Below are 22500 nucleotides of genomic sequence, written 5' to 3'. Positions count from 1 at the left end.
GGGACTCCTTCTCGAGCTCCTGGGCGACTTCCTGGGTCTCCTTCTCGAGCTCAAGGGCGACTTCTTTGGTCTCCTTCTCGGGCTCTTCGGCGACTTCCTGGGTCTCTTTCTCGGGCTCGAGGGCGACTTCCTGGGTGTCCTTCTCGGGCTCAAGGGTGACTTCCTGGGTGTCCTTCCCGGGCTCTTCGGCGACTTCCTGGGTCTCTTCGGGCTCAAGGGTGACTTCCTGTGTTTCCTTACCGGGCTCTTCGGTGACTTCCTGGATCTCCTTCTCGGGCTCCTGGGCGACTTCCCGGGTCTCCTTCTCGGGCTCCTGGACGACTTCCCGGGTCTCCTCGAGCTCCTGGGCGACTTCCTGGATCTCCTTCTCGATCTCCTGGGCGACTTCCCGGGTCTCCTTCTCGGGCTCAAGGGTGATTTCCTGGGTCTCCTCTCGGGCTCAAGGGTGACTTCCTGGGTCTCCTTCTCGGGCTCAAGGGTGACTTCCTGGGTCTCCTTCTCGGGCTATTCGGGGACTTCCTGGGTCTCCTTCTTGGGCTCTTAGGCGACTTCCTGGGTCTCCATATTGGGCTCAAGGGTGACTTCCTGGTTCTCCTTCTCGGGCTCTTCGGCGACTTCCTGGGTCTCCTTCTCGGGCTCCTGGGCGACTTCCTGGGACTCCTTCTCGAGCTCCTGGGCGACTTCCTGGGTCTTCTTCTCGAGCTCAAGGGCGACTTCTTTGGTCTCCTTCTCGGGCTCTTCGGCGACTTCTTGGGTCTCCTTCTGGGGCTCCTCGGCGATTTCCTGGGTCTCCTTCTTGGGCTCTTAGGCGACTTCCTGGGTCTCCATATTGGGCTCAAGGGTGACTTCCTGGTTCTCCTTCTCGGGCTCTTCGGCGACTTCCTGGGTCTCCTTCTCGGGCTCCTGGGCGACTTCCTGGGACTCCTTCTCGAGCTCCTGGGCGACTTCCTGGGTCTTCTTCTCGAGCTCAAGGGCGACTTCTTTGGTCTCCTTCTCGGGCTCTTCGGCGACTTCCTGGGTCTCCTTCTCGGGCTCGTGGGCGACTTCCTTGGTCTCCTTCTCGGGCTCGTGGGCGACTTCCTGGGTCTCCTTCTCGGGCTCGTGGGCGACTTCCTGGGTCTCCTTCTCGGGCTCGTGGGCGACTTCCTGGGTCTCCTTCTCGGGCTCGTGGGCGACTTCCTGGGTCTCCTTCTCGGGCTCGTGGGCCACTGCCTGGGTCTCCTTTTCGGGCTCTTCGGCGACTTCCTGGGTCTCCTTCTCGGGCTCCCGGGCGACTTCCTGGGTCTCATTCTCGGGCTCCTGGAAAACTTCCTGGATCTCCTTCTCGATCTCCTGGGCGACTTCCCGGGTCTCCTTCTCGGGCTCAAGGATGACTTCCTGGGTCTCCTTCTCGGGCTCTTCGGGGACTTCCTGGGTCTCCTTCTGGGGCTCTTCAGCGATTTCCTGGGTCTCCTTCTCGGGCTCTTAGGCGACTTCCTGGGTCTCCATATTGGGTTCAAGGGTGACTTCCTGGTTCTCCTTCTCGGGCTCTTCGGCGACTTCCTGGGTCTCCTTCTCGGGCTCCTGGGCGAATTCCTGGGACTCCTTCTCGAGCTCCTGGGCGACTTCCTGGGTCTCCTTCTCGAGCTCAAGGGCGACTTCTTTGGTCTCCTTCTCGGGCTCTTCGGCGACTTCCTGGGTCTCTTTCTCGGGCTCGAGGGCGACTTCCTGGGTGTCCTTCTCGGGCTCAAGGGTGACTTCCCGGGTCTCCTTCCCGGGCTCTTCGGCGACTTCCTGGGTCTCTTTGGGCTCAAGGGTGACTTCCTGTGTTTCCTTATCGGGCTCTTCGGTGACTTCCTGGATCTCCTTCTCGGGCTCCTGGGCGACTTCCTGGGTCTCCTTCTCGGGCTCATGGACGACTTCCCGGGTCTCCTCGCGCTCCTGGGCGACTTCCTGGATCTCCTTCTCGATATCCTGGGCGACTTCCCGGGTCTCCTTCTCGGGCTCAAGGGTGATTTCCTGGGTCTCCTTCTCGGGCTCAAGGGTGACTTCCTGGGTCTCCTTCTCGGGCTCAAGGGTGACTTCCTGGGTCTCCTTCTCGGGCTATTCGGGGACTTCCTGGGTCTCCTTCTGGGGCTCTTCGGCGATTTCCTGGGTCTCCTTCTTGGGCTCTTAGGCGACTTCCTGGATCTCCATATTGGGCTCAAGGGTGACTTCCTGGTTCTCCTTCTCGGGCTCTTCGGCGACTTCCTGGGTCTCCTTCTCGGGCTCCTGGGCGACTTCCTGGGACTCCTTCTCGAGCTCCTGGGCGACTTCCTGGGTCTTCTTCTCGAGCTCAAGGGCGACTTCTTTGGTCTCCTTCTCGGGCTCTTCGGCGACTTCTTGGGTCTCCTTCTGGGGCTCCTCGGCGATTTCCTGGGTCTCCTTCTTGGGCTCTTAGGCGACTTCCTGGGTCTCCATATTGGGCTCAAGGGTGACTTCCTGGTTCTCCTTCTCGGGCTCTTCGGCGACTTCCTGGGTCTCCTTCTCGGGCTCCTGGGCGACTTCCTGGGACTCCTTCTCGAGCTCCTGGGCGACTTCCTGGGTCTTCTTCTCGAGCTCAAGGGCGACTTCTTTGGTCTCCTTCTCGGGCTCTTCGGCGACTTCCTGGGTCTCCTTCTCGGGCTCCTCGGCGACTTCCTTGGTCTCCTTCTCGGGCTCGTGGGCGACTTCCTGGGTCTCCTTCTCGGGCTCCTGGGCGACTTCTTGGGTCTCCTTCTCGGGCTCTTCGGCGACTTCCTGGGATTCCTTCTCGGGCTCCTGGGCCACTTCCTGGGTCTCCTTTTCGGGCTCTTCGGCGACTTCCTGGGTCTCCTTCTCGGGCTCCCGGGCGACTTCCTGGGTCTCATTCTCGGGCTCCTGGGCGACTTCCTGGATCTCCTTCTCGATCTCCTGGGCGACTTCCCGGGTCTCCTTCTCGGGCTCAAGGATGACTTCCTGGGTCTCCTTCTCGGGCTCTTCGGGGACTTCCTGGGTCTCCTTCTGGGGCTCTTCGGCGATTTCCTGGGTCTCCTTCTCGGGCTCTAAGGCGACTTCCTGGGTCTCCATATTGGGTTCAAGGGTGACTTCCTGGTTCTCCTTCTCGGGCTCTTCGGCGACTTCCTGGGTCTCCTTCTCGGGCTCCTGGGCGACTTCCTGGGACTCCTTCTCGAGCTCCTGGGCGACTTCCTGGGTCTCCTTCTCGAGCTCAAGGGTGACTTCTTTGGTCTCCTTCTCGGGCTCTTCGGCGACTTCCTGGGTCTCTTTCTCGGGCTCGAGGGCGACTTCCTGGGTGTCCTTCTCGGGCTCAAGGGTGACTTCCTGGGTCTCTTCGGGCTCAAGGGTGACTTCCTGTGTTTCCTTATCGGGCTCTTCGGTGACTTCCTGGATCTCCTTCTCGGGCTCCTGGGCGACTTCCTGGGTCTCCTTCTCGGGCTCCTGGACGACTTCCCGGGTCTCCTCGAGCTCCTGGGCGACTTCCTGGATCTCCTTCTCGATCTCCTGGGCGACTTCCCGGGTCTCCTTCTCGGGCTCAAGGGTGATTTCCTGGGTCTCCTTCTCGGGCTCAAGGGTGACTTCCTGGGTCTCCTTCTCGGGCTCAAGGGTGACTTCCTGGGTCTCCTTCTCGGGCTATTCGGGGACTTCCTGGGTCTCCTTCTGGGGCTCTTCAGCGATTTCCTGGGTCTCCTTGGGCTCTTAGGCGACTTCCTGGGTCTCCATATTGGGCTCAAGGGTGACTTCCTGGTTCTCCTTCTCGGGCTCTTCGGCGACTTCCTGGGTCTCCTTCTCGGGCTCCTGGGCGACTTCCTGGGACTCCTCGAGCTCCTGGGCGACTTCCTGGGTCTTCTTCTCGATCTCAAGGGCGACTTCTTTGGTCTCCTTCTCGGGCTCTTCGGCGACTTCTTGGGTCTCCTTCTCGGGCTCCTCGGCGACTTCCTTGGTCTCCTTCTCGGGCTCGTGGGCAACTTCCTGGGTCTCCTTCTCGGGCTCGTGGGCGACTTCCTGGGTCTCCTCGGGCTCATGGGCGGCTTCCTGGGATTCCTTCTCGGGCTCCTGGGCCACTTCCTGGGTCTCCTTTTCGGGCTCTTCGGCGACTTCCTGGGTCTCCTTCTCGGGCTCCCGGGCGACTTCCTGGGTCTCATTCTCGGGCTCCTGGGCGACTTCCTGGATCTCCTTCTCGATCTCCTGGGCGACTTCCCGGGTCTCCTTCTCGGGCTCAAGGATGACTTCCTGGGTCTGCTTCTCGGGTTCTTCGGGGACTTCCTGGGTCTCTTTCTGGGGCTCTTCGGCGACTTCCTGGGTCTCCTTCTCGGGCTCTTAGGCGACTTCCTGGGTCTCCATATTGGGCTCAAGGGTGACTTCCTGGTTCTCCTTCTCGGGCTCTTCGGCGACTTCCTGGGTCTCCTTCTCGGGCTCCTGGGCGACTTCCTGGGACTCCTTCTCGAGCTCCTGGGCGACTTCCTGGGTCTCCTTCTCGAGCTCAAGGGCGACTTCTTTGGTCTCCTTCTCGGGCTCTTCGGCGACTTCTTGGGTCTCCTTCTCGGGCTCCTGGGCGACTTCCTTGGTCTCCTTCTCGGGCTCCTGGGCGACTTCCTTGGTGTCCTTCTCGGGCTCCTGGGCGACTTCCTGGGTCTCCTTCTCGGGCTCCTGGGCGACTTCTTGGGTCTCCTTCTCGGGCTCCTAGGCGACTTCCTGGGATTCCTTCTCGGGCTCTTGGGCCACTTCCTGGGTCTCCATCTCGGGCTCTTCGGCGACTTCCTGGGTCTCCTCCTCGGGCTCGAGGGCGACTTCCTGGGTTTCATTCTCGGGCTCCTGGGCGACTTCCCGGGTCTCCTTCCCGGGCTCCTGGGGAATTCCCGGGTCTCCTTCTCGAGCTCTTCGGAGACTTCCCGAGTCTCCTTCTCGAGCTCTTCGGCGACTTCCTGGGTCTCCTTCTCGGGCTCTTCGGCGATTTCTTGGATCTCCTTCTCGGGCTCCTGGGTGACTTCCTGGGTCTCATTCTCGGGCTCTTCGGCGACTTCCTGGGTCTCCTTCTCGGGCTCTACGGCGACTTCCTAGGTATCCTTCTCAGGCTCTTCGGCGACTTCCTGGGTCTCCTTCTCGGGCTCCTGGGCGACTTCCTGGGTCTCCTTCTTGGGCTCTTCGGCGACTTCCTAGGTCTCCTTCTCGGGTTCTTCGGCGACTTCCTGGGTCTCCTTCTCGGGCTCTTCGGCGACTTCCTGGGTCTCCTTCTCGGGCTCCCGGGCGACTTCCTGGGTCTCCTTCTCGGGCTCCCGGACGACTTCCTAGGTCTCCTTCTCGGTATCGAGGGCGACTTCCTGGGTCTCCTTCTCGGGCTCTTATGCGACTTCCTGGGTCTCCTTCTCGGGCTCCCGGGCGATTTCCTAGGTCTCCTTCTCGAGCTCTTCGGCGACTTCCTGGGTCTCCTTCTCGGGCTCGAGGGCGACTTCCTGGGTCTCCTTCTCGGGCTCTTCGGCGACTTCCTGGGTCTCTTTATCGGGCTCGAGGGTGACTTCCTGGGTCTCCTTCTCAGACTATTCGGCGACTTCCTGGGTCTCCTTCTCGGGCTCTTCGGCGACTTCCTGGGTCTCCTTCTCGAGCTCCTCGGTGACTTCCTGGGTCTCCTTCTCGGGCTCTTCGGTGACTCCCGCGGTCTCCTTCTCGGGCTCTTCGGCGACTTCCTGGGTCTCCTTCTCGGTCTCGAGGGTGACTTCCTGGGTCTCCTTCTCGGGCTCTTCGGTGACTTCCTGGGTCTCCTTCTCGGGCTCTTCGGGGACTTCCTGGGTCTCCTTCTGGGGCTCTTCGGCGATTTCCTGGGTCTCCTTCTCGGGCTCTTAGGCGACTTCCTGGGTCTCCATATTGGGTTCAAGGGTGACTTCCTGGTTCTCCTTCTCGGGCTCTTCGGCGACTTCCAGGGTCTCCTTCTCGGGCTCCTGGGCGACTTCCTGGGACTCCTTCTCGAGCTCCTGGGCGACTTCCTGGGTCTCCTTCTCGAGCTCAAGGGTGACTTCTTTGGTCTCCTTCTCGGGCTCTTCGGCGACTTCCTGGGTCTCTTTCTCGGGCTCGAGGGCGACTTCCTGGGTGTCCTTCTCGGGCTCAAGGGTGACTTCCTGGGTCTCTTCGGGCTCAAGGGTGACTTCCTGTGTTTCCTTATCGGGCTCTTCGGTGACTTCCTGGATCTCCTTCTCGGGCTCCTGGGCGACTTCCTGGGTCTCCTTCTCGGGCTCCTGGACGACTTCCCGGGTCTCCTCGAGCTCCTGGGCGACTTCCTGGATCTCCTTCTCGATCTCCTGGGCGACTTCCCGGGTCTCCTTCTCGGGCTCAAGGGTGATTTCCTGGGTCTCCTTCTCGGGCTCAAGGGTGACTTCCTGGGTCTCCTTCTCGGGCTCAAGGGTGACTTCCTGGGTCTCCTTCTCGGGCTATTCGGGGACTTCCTGGGTCTCCTTCTGGGGCTCTTCAGCGATTTCCTGGGTCTCCTTCTTGGGCTCTTAGGCGACTTCCTGGGTCTCCATATTGGGCTCAAGGGTGACTTCCTGGTTCTCCTTCTCGGGCTCTTCGGCGACTTCCTGGGTCTCCTTCTCGGGCTCCTGGGCGACTTCCTGGGACTCCTTCTCGAGCTCCTGGGCGACTTCCTGGGTCTTCTTCTCGAGCTCAAGGGCGACTTCTTTGGTCTCCTTCTCGGGCTCTTCGGCGACTTCTTGGGTCTCCTTCTCGGGCTCCTCGGCGACTTCCTTGGTCTCCTTCTCGGGCTCGTGGGCAACATCCTGGGTCTCCTTCTCGGGCTCGTGGGCGACTTCCTGGGTCTCCTCGGGCTCATGGGCGGCTTCCTGGGATTCCTTCTCGGGCTCCTGGGCCACTTCCTGGGTCTCCTTTTCGGGCTCTTCGGCGACTTCCTGGGTCTCCTTCTCGGGCTCCCGGGCGACTTCCTGGGTCTCATTCTCGGGCTCCTGGAAAACTTCCTGGATCTCCTTCTCGATCTCCTGGGCGACTTCCCGGGTCTCCTTCTCGGGCTCAAGGATGACTTCCTGGGTCTGCTTCTCGGGCTCTTCGGGGACTTCCTGGGTCTCTTTCTGGGGCTCTTCGGCGACTTCCTGGGTCTCCTTCTCGGGCTCTTAGGCGACTTCCTGGGTCTCCATATTGGGCTCAAGGGTGACTTCCTGGTTCTCCTTCTCGGGCTCTTCGGCGACTTCCTGGGTCTCCTTCTCGGGCTCCTGGGCGACTTCCTGGGACTCCTTCTCGAGCTCCTGGGCGACTTCCTGGGTCTCCTTCTCGAGCTCAAGGGCGACTTCTTTGGTCTCCTTCTCGGGCTCTTCGGCGACTTCTTGGGTCTCCTTCTCGGGCTCCTGGGCGACTTACTTGGTCTCCTTCTCGGGCTCCTGGGCGACTTCCTTGGTGTCCTTCTCGGGCTCCTGGGCGACTTCCTGGGTCTCCTTCTCGGGCTCCTGGGCGACTTCTTGGGTCTCCTTCTCGGGCTCCTAGGCGACTTCCTGGGATTCCTTCTCGGGCTCTTGGGCCACTTCCTGGGTCTCCATCTCGGGCTCTTCGGCGACTTCCTGGGTCTCCTCCTCGGGCTCGAGGGCGACTTCCTGGGTTTCATTCTCGGGCTCCTGGGCGACTTCCCGGGTCTCCTTCCCGGGCTCCTGGGGAATTCCCGGGTCTCCTTCTCGAGCTCTTCGGAGACTTCCCGAGTCTCCTTCTCGAGCTCTTCGGCGACTTCCTGGGTCTCCTTCTCGGGCTCTTCGGCGATTTCTTGGATCTCCTTCTCGGGCTCCTGGGTGACTTCCTGGGTCTCATTCTCGGGCTCTTCGGCGACTTCCTGGGTCTCCTTCTCGGTCTCTACGGCGACTTCCTAGGTATCCTTCTCAGGCTCTTCGGCGACTTCCTGGGTCTCCTTCTCGGGCTCCTGGGCGACTTCCTGGGTCTCCTTCTCGGGCTCTTCGGCGACTTCCTAGGTCTCCTTCTCGGGTTCTTCGGCGACTTCCTGGGTCTCCTTCTCGGGCTCTTCGGCGACTTCCTGGGTCTCCTTCTCGGGCTCCCGGGCGACTTCCTGGGTCTCCTTCTCGGGCTCCCGGACGACTTCCTAGGTCTCCTTCTCGGTATCGAGGGCGACTTCCTGGGTCTCCTTCTCGGGCTCTTATGCGACTTCCTGGGTCTCCTTCTCGGGCTCCCGGGCGACTTCCTAGGTCTCCTTCTCGAGCTCTTCGGCGACTTCCTGGGTCTCCTTCTCGGGCTCGAGGGCGACTTCCTGGGTCTCCTTCTCGGGCTCTTCGGCGACTTCCTGGGTCTCTTTATCGGGCTCGAGGGTGACTTCCTGGGTCTCCTTCTCAGACTATTCGGCGACTTCCTGGGTCTCCTTCTCGAGCTCCTCGGTGACTTCCTGGGTCTCCTTCTCGGGCTCTTCGGTGACTCCCGCGGTCTCCTTCTCGGGCTCTTCGGCGACTTCCTGGGTCTCCTTCTCGGTCTCGAGGGTGACTTCCTGGGTCTCCTTCTCGGGCTCTTCGGTGACTTCCTGGGTCTCCTTCTCAAGCTCTTCGGCGACTTCCTGGGTCTCCTTCTTGGGCTCTTCGGAGACTTCCTGGATCAACTTCTCGGGCTCTTCGACGACTTCCTGGGTCTCCTTCTCCGGCTCTTCGGAGACTTCCTGGGTCTCCTTCTCGGGCTCCTGGGCGACTTCCTGGGTCTCCATCTCGAGCTCCTGGGCGACTTCCTGTTTCTCCTTCTCGGGCTCGAGGGCGACCTCCTGGGTCTCCTTTTCGGGCTCTTCGACGACCTCCTGGGTCTCCTTTTCGGGCTCTCCGGCGACTTCCTGGGTCTCGTTCTCGGGCTCCTGGGCGACTTACTGGGTCTCCTTCTCGGGGTCTTATGCGACTTCCTGGGTCTCCTTCTCGGGCTCCCGGGCGACTTCCTAGGTCTCCTTCTCGAGCTCTTCGGCGACTTCCTGGGTCTCCTTCTCGGGCTCGAGGGCGACTTCCTGGGTCTCCTTCTCGGGCTCTTCGGCGACTTCCTGGGTCTCTTTATCGGGCTCGAGGGTGACTTCCTGGGTCTCCTTCTCAGACTATTCGGCGACTTCCTGGGTCTCCTTCTCGGGCTCTTCGGCGACTTCCTGGGTCTCCTTCTCGAGCTCCTCGGTGACTTCCTGGGTCTCCTTCTCGGGCTTTTCGGTGACTCCCGCGGTCTCCTTCTCGGGCTCTTCGGCGACTTCCTGGGTCTCCTTCTCGGTCTCGAGGGTGACTTCCTGGGTCTCCTTCTCGGGCTCGAGGGTGACATCCTGGGTCTCCTTCTCGGGCTCAAGGGTGACTTCCTGGGTCTCCTTCTCGGGCTCTTCGGTGACTTCCTGGGTCTCCTTCTCAAGCTCTTCGGCGACTTCCTGGGTCTCCTTCTTGGGCTCTTCGGAGACTTCCTGGATCAACTTCTCGGGCTCTTCGACGACTTCCTGGGTCTCCTTCTCCGGCTCTTCGGAGACTTCCTGGGTCTCCTTCTCGGGCTCCTGGGCGACTTCCTGGGTCTCCATCTCGAGCTCCTGGGCGACTTCCTGTTTCTCCTTCTCGGGCTCGAGGGCGACCTCCTTGGTCTCCTTTTCGGGCTCTTCGGTGACTTCCTGGGTCTCTTTTTCGGGCTCTCCGGCGACTTTCTGGGTCTCGTTCTCGGGCTCCTGGGCGACTTCCTGGGTCTCCTTCTCTGCCTCTTCTGTCATTATTGTTATTACCTTTAGTGTCATAAATATTTTATTGTTTTTGTTGTTATTATAGGATAAAATGGCCTATCATGTAAAATTACCAGGTCTATCTATGGGCAAATGAACAGAGATCGAGAGAGAGAGAGACAGAGAAAGAGAGACAGAGAGAAAGAAAGAGAGGGAGAGAGAGAGAGAGAGGAGAGATAGAACAGTCCTTAATTTGAACCAATTGATACCTTTATTATGATACCATAGGATAACTCTATTTAATTCTCCATTAATTTTGATCAGTGTTTTCGATAGAATGAGCAATAGACAAGGGCGAACCCGAACGATAATAATGAAGCGGAAACAGAAATTTCAAAATCTTAATTCTGTATCTATAGGAAAAATGTAGGCCTATCCATGCAATCAATTTCTGAAAATGTCCCTTTTTTCTAAGATATCACGGCTCTTGCCTAAGTGGCGAAGAGAGATAGACAGAGAAATAAATGACCAAATAGACAGATAGATAGATAGGTGCCTCGCATATTGGATGATGATAATAATCATAAAACCCATCCACAATCATTGATCATAAAGGAAATAAGATTTTTGTGTGTGTGTGTGTGTGTACCAACCTATTCCTTTCCTTTTCTTTTTTTTTAGTTCATTAATTTACATTTGCACATTTACATGAATTTTGCAAAAATTGCTAAGATCGTCATGTATGCATAACTAAATACTGGAAAGACGACTTTTAATACCCAATCCCCAACGAACAAGAAGAGATGGGAGGAGACAGGCGGACCTCAACCGTTTTGCAGCAACTCACCTCCCTTAACCCATCTTCGTTCATCATGTTCCTGACAGCAGACTGGAACGCAGAGGAACCTGGGCTTCCTCTCGCGGATGCCGAGTCGTTTGCCTCCCCTGTCCCTCGCACTTCCCACTCTGCCCGTTCCCCACGAGAACGTTTCCAGCGATCACCTGTCACCATCACCACCACCTCCATCACCACCACCTGCACCACCACCACCACCAACACCATCACCACCACCTCCACCACCAGCACCATTACCACCACTGCCACCACCAACACCAGCACCTCCACCTCCACCACCATTACCACCACAACCACCACCACCTTCACCACCAGCACCATTACCAACACTGCCACCACCACCACCAGCATTGTTACCACCATCATCACCAACACCACCTCCATCAAAATCACCACTACCATCACCATTACATCAATCACCAGCATCATCACCACCGCCACCACCACCTGCACCACCACCACCACAACCACTTCCACCACCATCACCACCGGCACCTCCAGCACCATTACCACCACCACCAGCAACAGCACCATCATCACCGTCACTACCACCAGCACCATCACCACCACCTCCACAACAGCACCAGCGGCAGCTCCACCACCATAACCACCACCTCCGCCACCAACAGCAGCACTACCGCCAGCGCCAGCGCCACCAACAGCACCACGACCACCACCATCACCATCACCATCACCTCCATCACCAGCAATAGCACCACAACCTCCACCATCATCACCACCATCACAACCACAACCACCTCCACCAGAACCATCACCACCACCTCCACCAACGGCACCACCGCCACCTCCACCACCACCACCACCATCGCCAGCGCCACCACTACCTCTACCACTACCACTTCCATCACCAGCAACAGCACCACAACCTCCACCACCAGCACTATTACCACCAGTTCCACCACGATCACCACCTCCACCGCCAGCACCATCACCACAACCACCTCCACCTGCACCTCCACCACCTCCACCACCATCACCACCACCACCTCCACCACCATCACCATCACCACCACCACCTCCACCATCAACACCATCCCCACCACCACCTCCACCACCAGCACAATCACCACTACCACCTCCACCACCAGCACCATCACCACCACCACCTCCACCACCAGCACCATCACCACTACCACCTCCACCACCAGCACCAGCACCATCACCACCTCCACCTCCACCACCTCCACCACCAGCACCATCACCACCACCACCTCCACCACAAGCACCAGCACTACCTCCACCACCAACACCATCACCACCACCACCTCCACCACCAGCACCATCACCACCACCACCTCCACCACCATCACCACCTCCACCACCATCACCACCACCACCTCCACCACCAGCACCATCACCACCACCACCTCCACCACCAACACCATCACCATCACCACCTCCACCACCAGCACCATCACCACCACCACCTCCACCACCAGCACCATCACCACCACCACCTCCACCACCAGCACCATCACCACCACCACCTCCACCACCATCACCACCACCACCTCCACCACCATCACCACCTCCACCACCACCAGTACCATCACCACCACCACCTCCACCACCATCACCACCACCACCTCCACCTCCACCACCACCACCATCACCACCACCTCCACCACCATCACCACCTCCACCACCATCACCATCACCACCACCACCTCCACCACCATCACCATCACCACCACCACCTCCACCACCAGCACCATCACCACCACCACCTCCACCACTAGAACCATCACCACCACCACCAGCACCATCACCACCACCACCACCTCCATCACCACCACCACCTCCACCACCATCACCACCACCACCTCCACCACCATCACCATCACCACCACCACCACCACCACCACCTCCACCACCAGCACCATCACCACCACCACCTCCACCACCAGCACCATGAGAGTAATTAGGACAATAATTATGATAATAATTATACAATGATACTTATAATGATTTGCCTAATAATTGCAATAATAGCAATAATCAACATTATTCTAATGATATTCCTAATAATAATAACGACAATGATAACAGAAATAATAATAAAATTGATTATAACACGGCTATTATTGTTATTATAATCCTTAATATTGTTGTTATTATTTCCAGAATTATCATTATTGTCATTATCATTAGTAAAATAATTATAATGTTGAAAATGACAATAATTAAGATAATGATTATTATAATTATATTAAGGGTAATTAGCGCGATAATAATAGTAATGATAATAATGATGATGATTATGAAATAATGATAATTATCATTATAAAGCCCATCTATAATGAGAAAAAGGCTAAAAGTAGAAAAATCCCAAAAGTCGAAAACCAGGCGAAATCTAGCGAAATAACGCATTTGGAGATATGAGTCGAAAACTCCCCTTTTTCCAGTTTCAATGATATTTATGATGATCTTAGCAATAATTCTGCTAATTATGAGGATTTTGATGATAACCCCATCAATAATGACAATAATGAAGATAATGATAATAATGAGAGTAGGGCAATAATTATGATAATTATACAATGATAAATATAACGATGATTTGCCTAATAATTGCAATAATAGCAATAATCAACACTATTCTAATGATTTTCCTTATAATGATAACGACAATGATAACAAAAATAACAAAAGTAATTATCAAACGGCTATTATTGTTATTATAATCCTTATTATTGTTGTTATTATTTCCAGAACTATCATTATTGTCTTTATCATTATCAAAATCATTATAATGATGAAAATGACATTAATAATTAAGATAATGATTATTATAATGACTATATTAAGGGTAATTAGGGCGACAATGACACTAATGATAATAATGATGATGATAATGACAATAATGACAATAATTATCATTATAAAGCCCATCTATAATGAGAAAAAGGCTAAAAGTAGAAAAATCCCAAAAGTCTAATTACCGGCGAAATCTAGCGAAATACAGCCTTTGGAGAGATGAGTCGAAAATACCCCTTTTTCCATTTTCAATGATGATTATGTCGAACTTAGGAAATATTCTGCTAATTATGATGATTTTGATGATAACCCCATCAATAATGACAATAATGACGATAAAAATGTTAATTATGAGAGTAATTAGGACAATAATTATGATAATAATTATACAATGATAATTTTAATGATGATTTCCCTAATAATAGCAATAATCAACACTATTCTAATGATTTTCCTAATAATAATAACGACAATGATAACAGAATTGATAATAAAAGTAATTATAACACGACTATTATTGTTATTATAACCATTATTATTATTATTATTTCCAGAATTATCATTATTGTCACTATCATTATTAAAATAATTATAGTGATAAAAATGACATAAATAATTAAGATAATTATTATTATAATGACTATATTAAGGGTAATTAGGGCGATAATGACAGTAATGATAATAATGAGGATGATAATGACAATAATGATAATTATCATTATAAAGCCCATCTATAATGAGAAAATGGGTAAAAGTAGAAAAATTCCCAAAAGTCGAAAAACCGGCGAAATCTAGCGAAATACAGCCTTTGGAGAGGTGAGTCGAAAACGCCCCTTTTTCCAGTTTCAATGATGATTATGATGACCTTAGCAATAATTCTTCTAATTAACACTATTCTAATGATTTTCCTAATAATAATAACGACAATGATAACAGAAATAATAACAAAAGTAATTATAACACGGCTATTATTGTTATTATAATCCTTATTATTGTTGTTATTCCAGAGCTATCATTATTGTCATTATCATTATTAAAATAATTATAATGAAAATGACATTAATAATTAAGATAATTATTATAATGACTATATTAAGGGTAATTAGGGCCATAATGACAGAAATGATAATAATGAGCATAATAATGACAATAATGAGAAAAATTATCATTATAAAGCCCATCTATAATGAGAAAAAGGCTTAAAGTAGAAAAATCCCAAAAGTCGAAAAACCGGCGAAATCTAGCGAAAAACAGCTTTTGGAGAGATGAGTCGAAAAAAAAAACTTTTTCCAGTTTAAATGATGATTATGGTGATAGCAATAATTCTGTTAATTATGATGATTTTGATGATGACCCCATCAATAATGACAATAATGACGATAATAATGATAATTATGAGAGTAATTAGGCCAATAATTATGATAATATTTATAAAATGATAATTATAATGATTCTGCCTAATAATTGCAATAATAGCAATAATCAACTTTTCTAATGATTTTCCTAATAATAATAACGACAATGATAACAGAAATGATAATAAAAGTAATTATAACACGGCTATTATTGTTATTATAATTCTTATTATTGTTGTTACTATTTCCAGAATTATCATTATTGTCATTATCATTATTAGAATAATTATAATGATGAAAATGACATTAATAATTAAGATAATGATTACTATAATGACTATACTAAGGGTAATTAGGGCGATAATGGCAGTAATGATAATAATGAGGATGATAATGACAATAGTAATGATAATTATCATTACAAAGAGTATCTATAATTAGAAAAAGGCTAAAAGTAGAAAAATCCAAAAAGTCAAAAAGATAATAACAGTAATGATAATTTTAGAAATAATAATGACAATAATACTCATTATAATAACAATAATAATGATATTATCATTATATCTGTTCTCATTAATAGTATGAAAATTATTAAAATAGAGTTAATTATTGCTGTTATTGCAGTAATTATCAAATTATCATTATAATTATCAGTTTATTATTATCATTATTATTATTATTATTATTGTCATTATCATCATAATTATCATCAGTATTGTTAATAATAAAGGAATTATCATGAAAATCATCATAATTACCTGAATTAATGTCAAAATCATCATAGAAAATTGATTTTTTTCGAACTTTCTCTGTTGTACGCTAGATTTTGCCGTTTTTCGACTTTAGGGATTTTATTAGTTTTAGCCTTTATTTCATTATAAATGGACTCTATTATTATTATTATCATATTGTCATTATTCTTATGATTATCATCATTATAGTCAAGATCGTCCTGATTATCATTATTCTTATTATCATTTTTGCAGTTATAATGATTATTATGCTAATTATTACTGTCATTTTCATCATCATAACTATTTTCATAATGATAATAACAATAATGATAATTTTAGATATAATAAAGACATTATTATCAAAACAATGATAATGATATTATTATTATTTCTACTGTCATTATTGGTATAAAAATTATTAGATTAGAGTTAATCATTGCTATTATTGCAGTAATTATCAAAATTATCATTATATTTATCATTTTATTATCATTATCATTATTATTATTGTCTTTATCATCATGATTATCATCATTATGGTTAACAATAAAGGAATTATCATGAAAATCATCATAATTACCTGAATTAATGTTAAAATCATAATAGTTATCCTTTAAAAGCGAGAAAGGTTTTTTTCGACCTTTCTCTCAAAAGGCTGTAATACGCTAGATTTTGCTGTTTTTCGACTTATGGGATTTTATTAGTTTTACCCTTTATTTCATTATAAATGGACTCTATGATTATCATTATCATCATTATTGTCATTATTCTTATGATTATCATCATTATAGTCATTATTGTCATTAGCATTATTGCAGTTGTAATGATTATTATGCTAATTATTACTGTCATTTTCATCATTATAACTATTTTCATAATGGTAATAACAATAATCATAATTTTAGAAATAATAATGACAATAATGCTCATTATAATAATAATAATGATATGATTTCTATTGTCATTATTAGTATGAAAATTATTAGAATAGAGTTAATTATTGCTATTATTGCAGTAAGTATCTAAATTATCATTATAATTATCTTTTTTTTATTATTATTATTGTCATTATCATCATAATTATCCTCATTATTGTTAATGATAAAGGAATTATCATAAAAATCATCATAATTACCTGAATTAATGTTAGAATCATAATTATCACTTAAAAGCGAAAAGATGGGTTTTCTCGACCTTTCTCTGAAAAGGCTGTTTTACGCTAGATTTTGCCGTTTTTCCAAGTTTTGGGATATTGTTAGTTTTAACCTTTATTTCATTATAAATAAACTATGATTATTATTATCATAATTATCATCATTATTGTCATTATCGTCATGTTTATCCTTATTATCATTATCATTATTGCAGTTATAAATGATTATAATGCTAATTATTACTGTCATTTTCATCATTATAACTATTTTCATAATGATAACAATAACGATAATTTTAGAAATAAGAATGACAAAGATACTCAGTGTAATAACAATAATGATTATATTATTGTTATTTCTATTGTCATTATTAGTACGAAAATTGTCAGAATAGAGTTAATTATTGCTATTATTGCAGTAATTATCAAAATTATCATTATAATTATCACTTTATTATTATTATCATTATTATTTGTCATTATCATCCTAATTATTATCATTATTGGCAGTAATAAAGGAATTATCATGAAAATAATCATAATTTCCTGAATTAATGTTAAAATCATAACTATCATTTAAAAGCGAAAATGTTTTTTTTTCGACCTTTCTCTAAAAAGGCTGTAATACGCTAGATTTTGCCGTTTTTTTTCGACTTTTCGGATTTTATTAGTTTTAGCCTTTATTTCATTATAAATGAACTCTATTATTATTATTATCAACATTATCATCATTATTGTCATTATTCTTATGATTATCATCATTATAGTCATTATCGTCATGATTATCCCTATCATCATTATCATTATTGCAGTTATAATGATTATTATGCTAATCATTACTGTCCTTTTCATGATTATAACTTTTTTTTATAATGATAATAACAATAATTATAATTTTATAAATAATAATGACAATAATACTCATTACAATAACAATAATAATGATATTATTTCTTTTGTCATTATTAGTATGAAAATTGCAATTATTCCAGTAATTATCAAAATTATCATTATAATTATCATTTCATTATTATTATCATTATTATTGTCATTATAATCATAATTATCATCATTGTTAGTAATAAAGGAATTATCATGAAAATCATCATAATTACCTGAATTAATGTTAAAATCATCATAGTTATCATTTAAAAACGAAAAGAGGTTTTTAAACCTTTCTCTCAAAAAGCTGTAATACGCTAGATTTTGCCGTTTTTTCGACTTATGGGATTTTATTAGTTTTAGCCTTTATTTCATTATAAATGGACTCTATGATTATTATTATCCTCCTTATTGTCATTATTGTCATATTTCTTATGATTATCATCATTATAGTCATTATTGTCATGATTATCATTATTATCATTATTGCAGTTATAATGATTACTATGCTAATCATTTGTCATTTTCATCATTATAACTATTTCTATAATGATAATAACAATAATGATTATTTTAGAAATAATAATGACAACAATACTCATTATAATAACAATGATAATGATATAATTTTTATTTCTATTATCATTATTAGTATGAAAATTATAGCAGTAATTATCAAAATTAATATTACAATTATCATATTATTATTATCATCATTATTATTGTCATTATCATCATGATTAACAACATTATTATTAATAATAAAGGAATTATCATTGTAACTATTTTATAATGGTAATGGAAATAATGATAATTTTAGAAATAATAATGACAATAATACACATTATAATAACAATGATAATGACATTATTATGATTTCTATTGTTATTATTGGTATGAACATTATTATTATTATCAATTAGTATTAATAAATTATCAAAATTATTATTATAATTATCATTTTATTATTATTATCATTATTATTATTGCCATTATCATCATAATTATCATCATTATTGTTAATGAATTATCGTGAAAATCCTCATAATTACTTGAACTAATGTTAAAATCATCATAATTATAATTTACAAGCGAGAAAAGTTTTTTTTTCGGTTTCTTTCTAAAGGCTGTAATACGCAAGATTTTGCCGTTTTTCGACTTATGGGATTTTATTAGTTTTAGCTTTTATTTCATTATAAATGGACTCTATGATTATTATTATCATCATTATTGTCATTATTCTTATGATTACCATCATTATAGTCATTATCGTCATGATTATCATTATCATTATCATTATTGCATTTATAATGATTATTATGCTAATTATTGATGTCATTTTCATCATTGTAACTATCTATATAATGATAATAACAATAATGATAATCTTAGAAATAATAATGATAATTCTTGAAATAATAATGACAAAAATACTCATTATGATAACAATAATAATGATAGTATTATTATTTCTATTGTCATTATTAGTATGAAAATTATTAGAATAGATTTAATGAAATTATTAGTCATTTTCATCATTATAACTATTTTTATAATGATAATAACAATAAAGATAATCTTAGATATATGAATGACAATAATACACATTATAATGGAAATAAAAATTATATTAGAATAGAGTTAATTATTGCCATTATTGCAGTAATTATCAAAATTATCATTATAATTATCGTTTTATTATTATTATTACTATTGTCAATATCATCGTAATTATTACCATAATTGTTAATAATAAAGGAATTATCATGAAAATCATCATAATTACATGAAATATATATATATATATATATATATATATATATATATATATATATATATGTGTGTGTGTGTGTGTGTGTGTGTGTGTGTGTGTGTGTGTGTGTGTGTGTGTGTTTGTGTGTGTGTGTGTGTGTGTATGTATATATGTATGTATATATATATATATATATTATATGAGTATATACATATATATATATTTAAATATAAATTTATATATATGTATATATATATATATATATATGTATATAGACAATAATGATGATAATTATGATGATAATGACAATGATAATGACATCATCATCATCCGGAGCTAACGCCAACGGGGCCGCATAGCCGCGTCCACCTTCTGCTTCCACCTTTTGGGATCCCTCATGGCAAGTCGCCAGGCAGGGGCCCGGCCCATCTCGAGCTCTTCCCGATAGGTTTGATCGATTTGCCCAAGCCACGACCTCCTAGGTCGTCCCACAGGCCTCCTCCACCCAGGGTTGTCTCTTACAGAGACAACCTGATGGGCAGGATCAGCCTGTGGAAAGCGAGCCAGGTGGCCATATAGCCTGAGTTGGCGATCCCGGATTGTGCAGGTAACAGGTCCTGAAAACCCGTAGCTTGGTCCTTCTGCACAGGTACCGGCATCTCCAAATATTCTTGTTGAGAGAGTTCATGACCCCTGCTGCCAGGCCAATCCGTCTACTGACTTCCTGGTCTGACAGCCCAGAGTTATGAACTGCACTACCAAGGTATGTAAAGCTCTCTGTGACCTCAATGTCCTCGCCGCAAGCACATACCGACTGAACAGGTTCTCCTAGCAAGTCCCCAAAGTCCTGGATCTTGGTCTTGGTCCAGGAGACCTCTAGACCCAAGGGCTTCGCTTCATTACTAAATGCATTGAGGGCCACCACTAAGGTTTCCAAAGACCCAGATAGAATTGCAACATCATCGGTAAAATCAAGGTCTGTAACTTTAATATTACCCAGTGTTGCTCCACAATGACTTTGAACAGTAGCTCTGTCTAGTATCCAGTCCATGCAAGTGTTGAAAAGGGTTGGTTGATTATCATTGTCATTATAATTATTATTATTGTCATTATTATTTCTAAGATCATCATTATTGCCATTATCATTATATGAATAGTTATGATGATAAAAATAGCAATAATAATTAGCATAATAATTATTATAACTGCAATAATGATGATAATAATAATGATAATCATGATGATAATCACTATAATGATAATCATGATGATAATCACTATAATGATAATAATCATAAAAATGATGACAGTAATTATAATAATGATGATAATAATTATCATTCAGTCCATTTATACTGAAATAAAGGCCAGAAGTAATAAAATCCCAAGAGTCGAAAAAACGGCAAAATCTAGCATATTACAGCCTTGTGAGAGAAACGTCGAAAAAAAACCTTTTCGCTTTTTAATGGTAATTGGGAGGATTTTAACATTAATTCAGGTAATTATGATGATTTCCATGATGATTCCTTTATTATTGACAATAATGATGAGAATTATGATGATAATGACAATAAGAATGATAATAATGATAAAGTCATAATTATAATGATAATCTTGATAATTACTGCAATAATAGCAATAATTAACTCTATTCCAATAATGTCCATACTAATAATAGCAATAGAAATAATAATAACATCATTATCATTGTCATTATAATTATTATTATTGTCATTATTATTTGTAAGATCATCATTATTGGCATTATCATTATATAAATAGTTATAATGATAAAAATAGCATTAATAATTAGCATAATAATTATTATAACTGCCATAATGATGATACTGATAATCATGATGATAATGACTATAATGATAATAATCATAAAAATGATGAAAGTAATGATAATAATGATAATAATTATCATTCAGTCCATTTACAATGAAATAAAGACCAGATAAAATAAAATCCCAAAAGTCGAAAAAACGGCAAAATCTAGCGTATTGCAGCCTTTTGAGAGAAACGTCGAAAAAAAACCTTTTCGCTTTTTAATGGTAATTATGAGGATTTTAACATTGATTCAGGTAATTATGATGATTCCTTTATCATTGACAATAATGATGATAATTATGATGATAATGACAATGATAATGACAATAATAATGATAATGATAAAGTCATAACAATAATAATAATCTTGATAATTACTGCAATAATAGCAATAATTAACTCTATTCCAATAATTTCCATACTAATAATGGCGATAGAAATAATAATATCATTATCATTGTCATTATAATTATTATTATTGTCATTATTATTTCTAAGATCATCATTATTGCTATTATCATTATATAAATAGTTATAATGATAAAAATATCAATAATAATTAGCATAATAATTATTATAACTGCATTAATGATGATAATAATAATGATAATCATGATGATAATTACTATAATGATAATAATCATAAAAATGATGACAGTAATGATAATAATGATGATAATAATTATCATTCAGTCCATTGATAATGAAATAAAGGCCAGAAGTAATAAAATCTCAAAAGTCGAAAAAACGACAAAATCTCTTGAGAGAAACGTCGAAAAAAAATCCTTTTCGCTTTTTAATGGTAATTATGAGGATTTTAACATTAATTCAGGTAATTATGATGATTTCCATGATGATTCCTTTATTATTGACAATAATGATGATAATTATGATGATAATGACAATGATAATGGCAATAATAAAGATGATAATGATAAAGTCATAATTATAATTATAATCTTGATAATTACTGAAATAATAGCAATAATTAACTCTATTCGAATAATTTCCATACTAATAATGCCAATAGAAATAATAATATCATTATCATTGTCATTAAAATTATTATTATTGTCATTATTATTTCTAAGATCATCATTATTGCTATTATCATTATATAAATAGTTATAATTATAAAAATAGCAATAATAATTAGCATAATAATTATTATAACTGCAATAATGATGATAATAATAATGATAATCATGATGATAATGACTATAATGATAATAATCATAAAAATGATGACAGTAATGATAATAATCATGATAATAATTATTCTTCTGTCCATTTGTAATGAAATAAAGGCCAGAAGTAATAAATTCCCAAAAGTCGAAAAAACGGCAAAATCTAGCGTATTACAGCCTTCTAAGAGAAACGTCGAAAAAAACCTTTTCGCTTTTTAATGGTAATTATGAGAATTTTAACATTAATTCATGTAATTATGATGATTTCCATGATGATTCCTTTATTATTGACAATAATATGATATTATATGTATAAATATAATGCAATA

At 43.7% G+C, this 22500-nt stretch overlaps 1 protein-coding gene across 1 annotated transcript in view; it reads right to left on the bottom strand.

The window, feature by feature from the left end:
- Window positions 1-11446, bottom strand: part of LOC138859817 (110 kDa antigen-like) — a 15265-nt gene extending 3819 nt beyond the window's left edge. Inside the window, exons 1-8 of the mRNA XM_070116109.1 lie at window positions 11289-11446; window positions 11007-11130; window positions 10488-10712; window positions 9560-9703; window positions 9098-9241; window positions 6759-6899; window positions 3964-4104; window positions 161-313 (exon numbers count right to left, since the gene is read on the bottom strand). Of these exons, the coding sequence (XP_069972210.1) occupies window positions 161-313; window positions 3964-4104; window positions 6759-6899; window positions 9098-9241; window positions 9560-9703; window positions 10488-10712; window positions 11007-11130; window positions 11289-11446 (1230 nt within the window). The remainder of the gene's footprint in view (window positions 1-160; window positions 314-3963; window positions 4105-6758; window positions 6900-9097; window positions 9242-9559; window positions 9704-10487; window positions 10713-11006; window positions 11131-11288) is intronic.
- Window positions 11447-22500: the final 11054 nt, after the last annotated feature.

Source organism: Penaeus vannamei, chromosome 3 (assembly GCF_042767895.1).
Source record: "Penaeus vannamei isolate JL-2024 chromosome 3, ASM4276789v1, whole genome shotgun sequence".
Lineage (NCBI taxonomy): Eukaryota > Metazoa > Arthropoda > Malacostraca > Decapoda > Penaeidae > Penaeus > Penaeus vannamei.
Note: the sequence above shows the minus strand (reverse complement) of the source record. Positions and strands in the feature narration are given on the sequence as shown.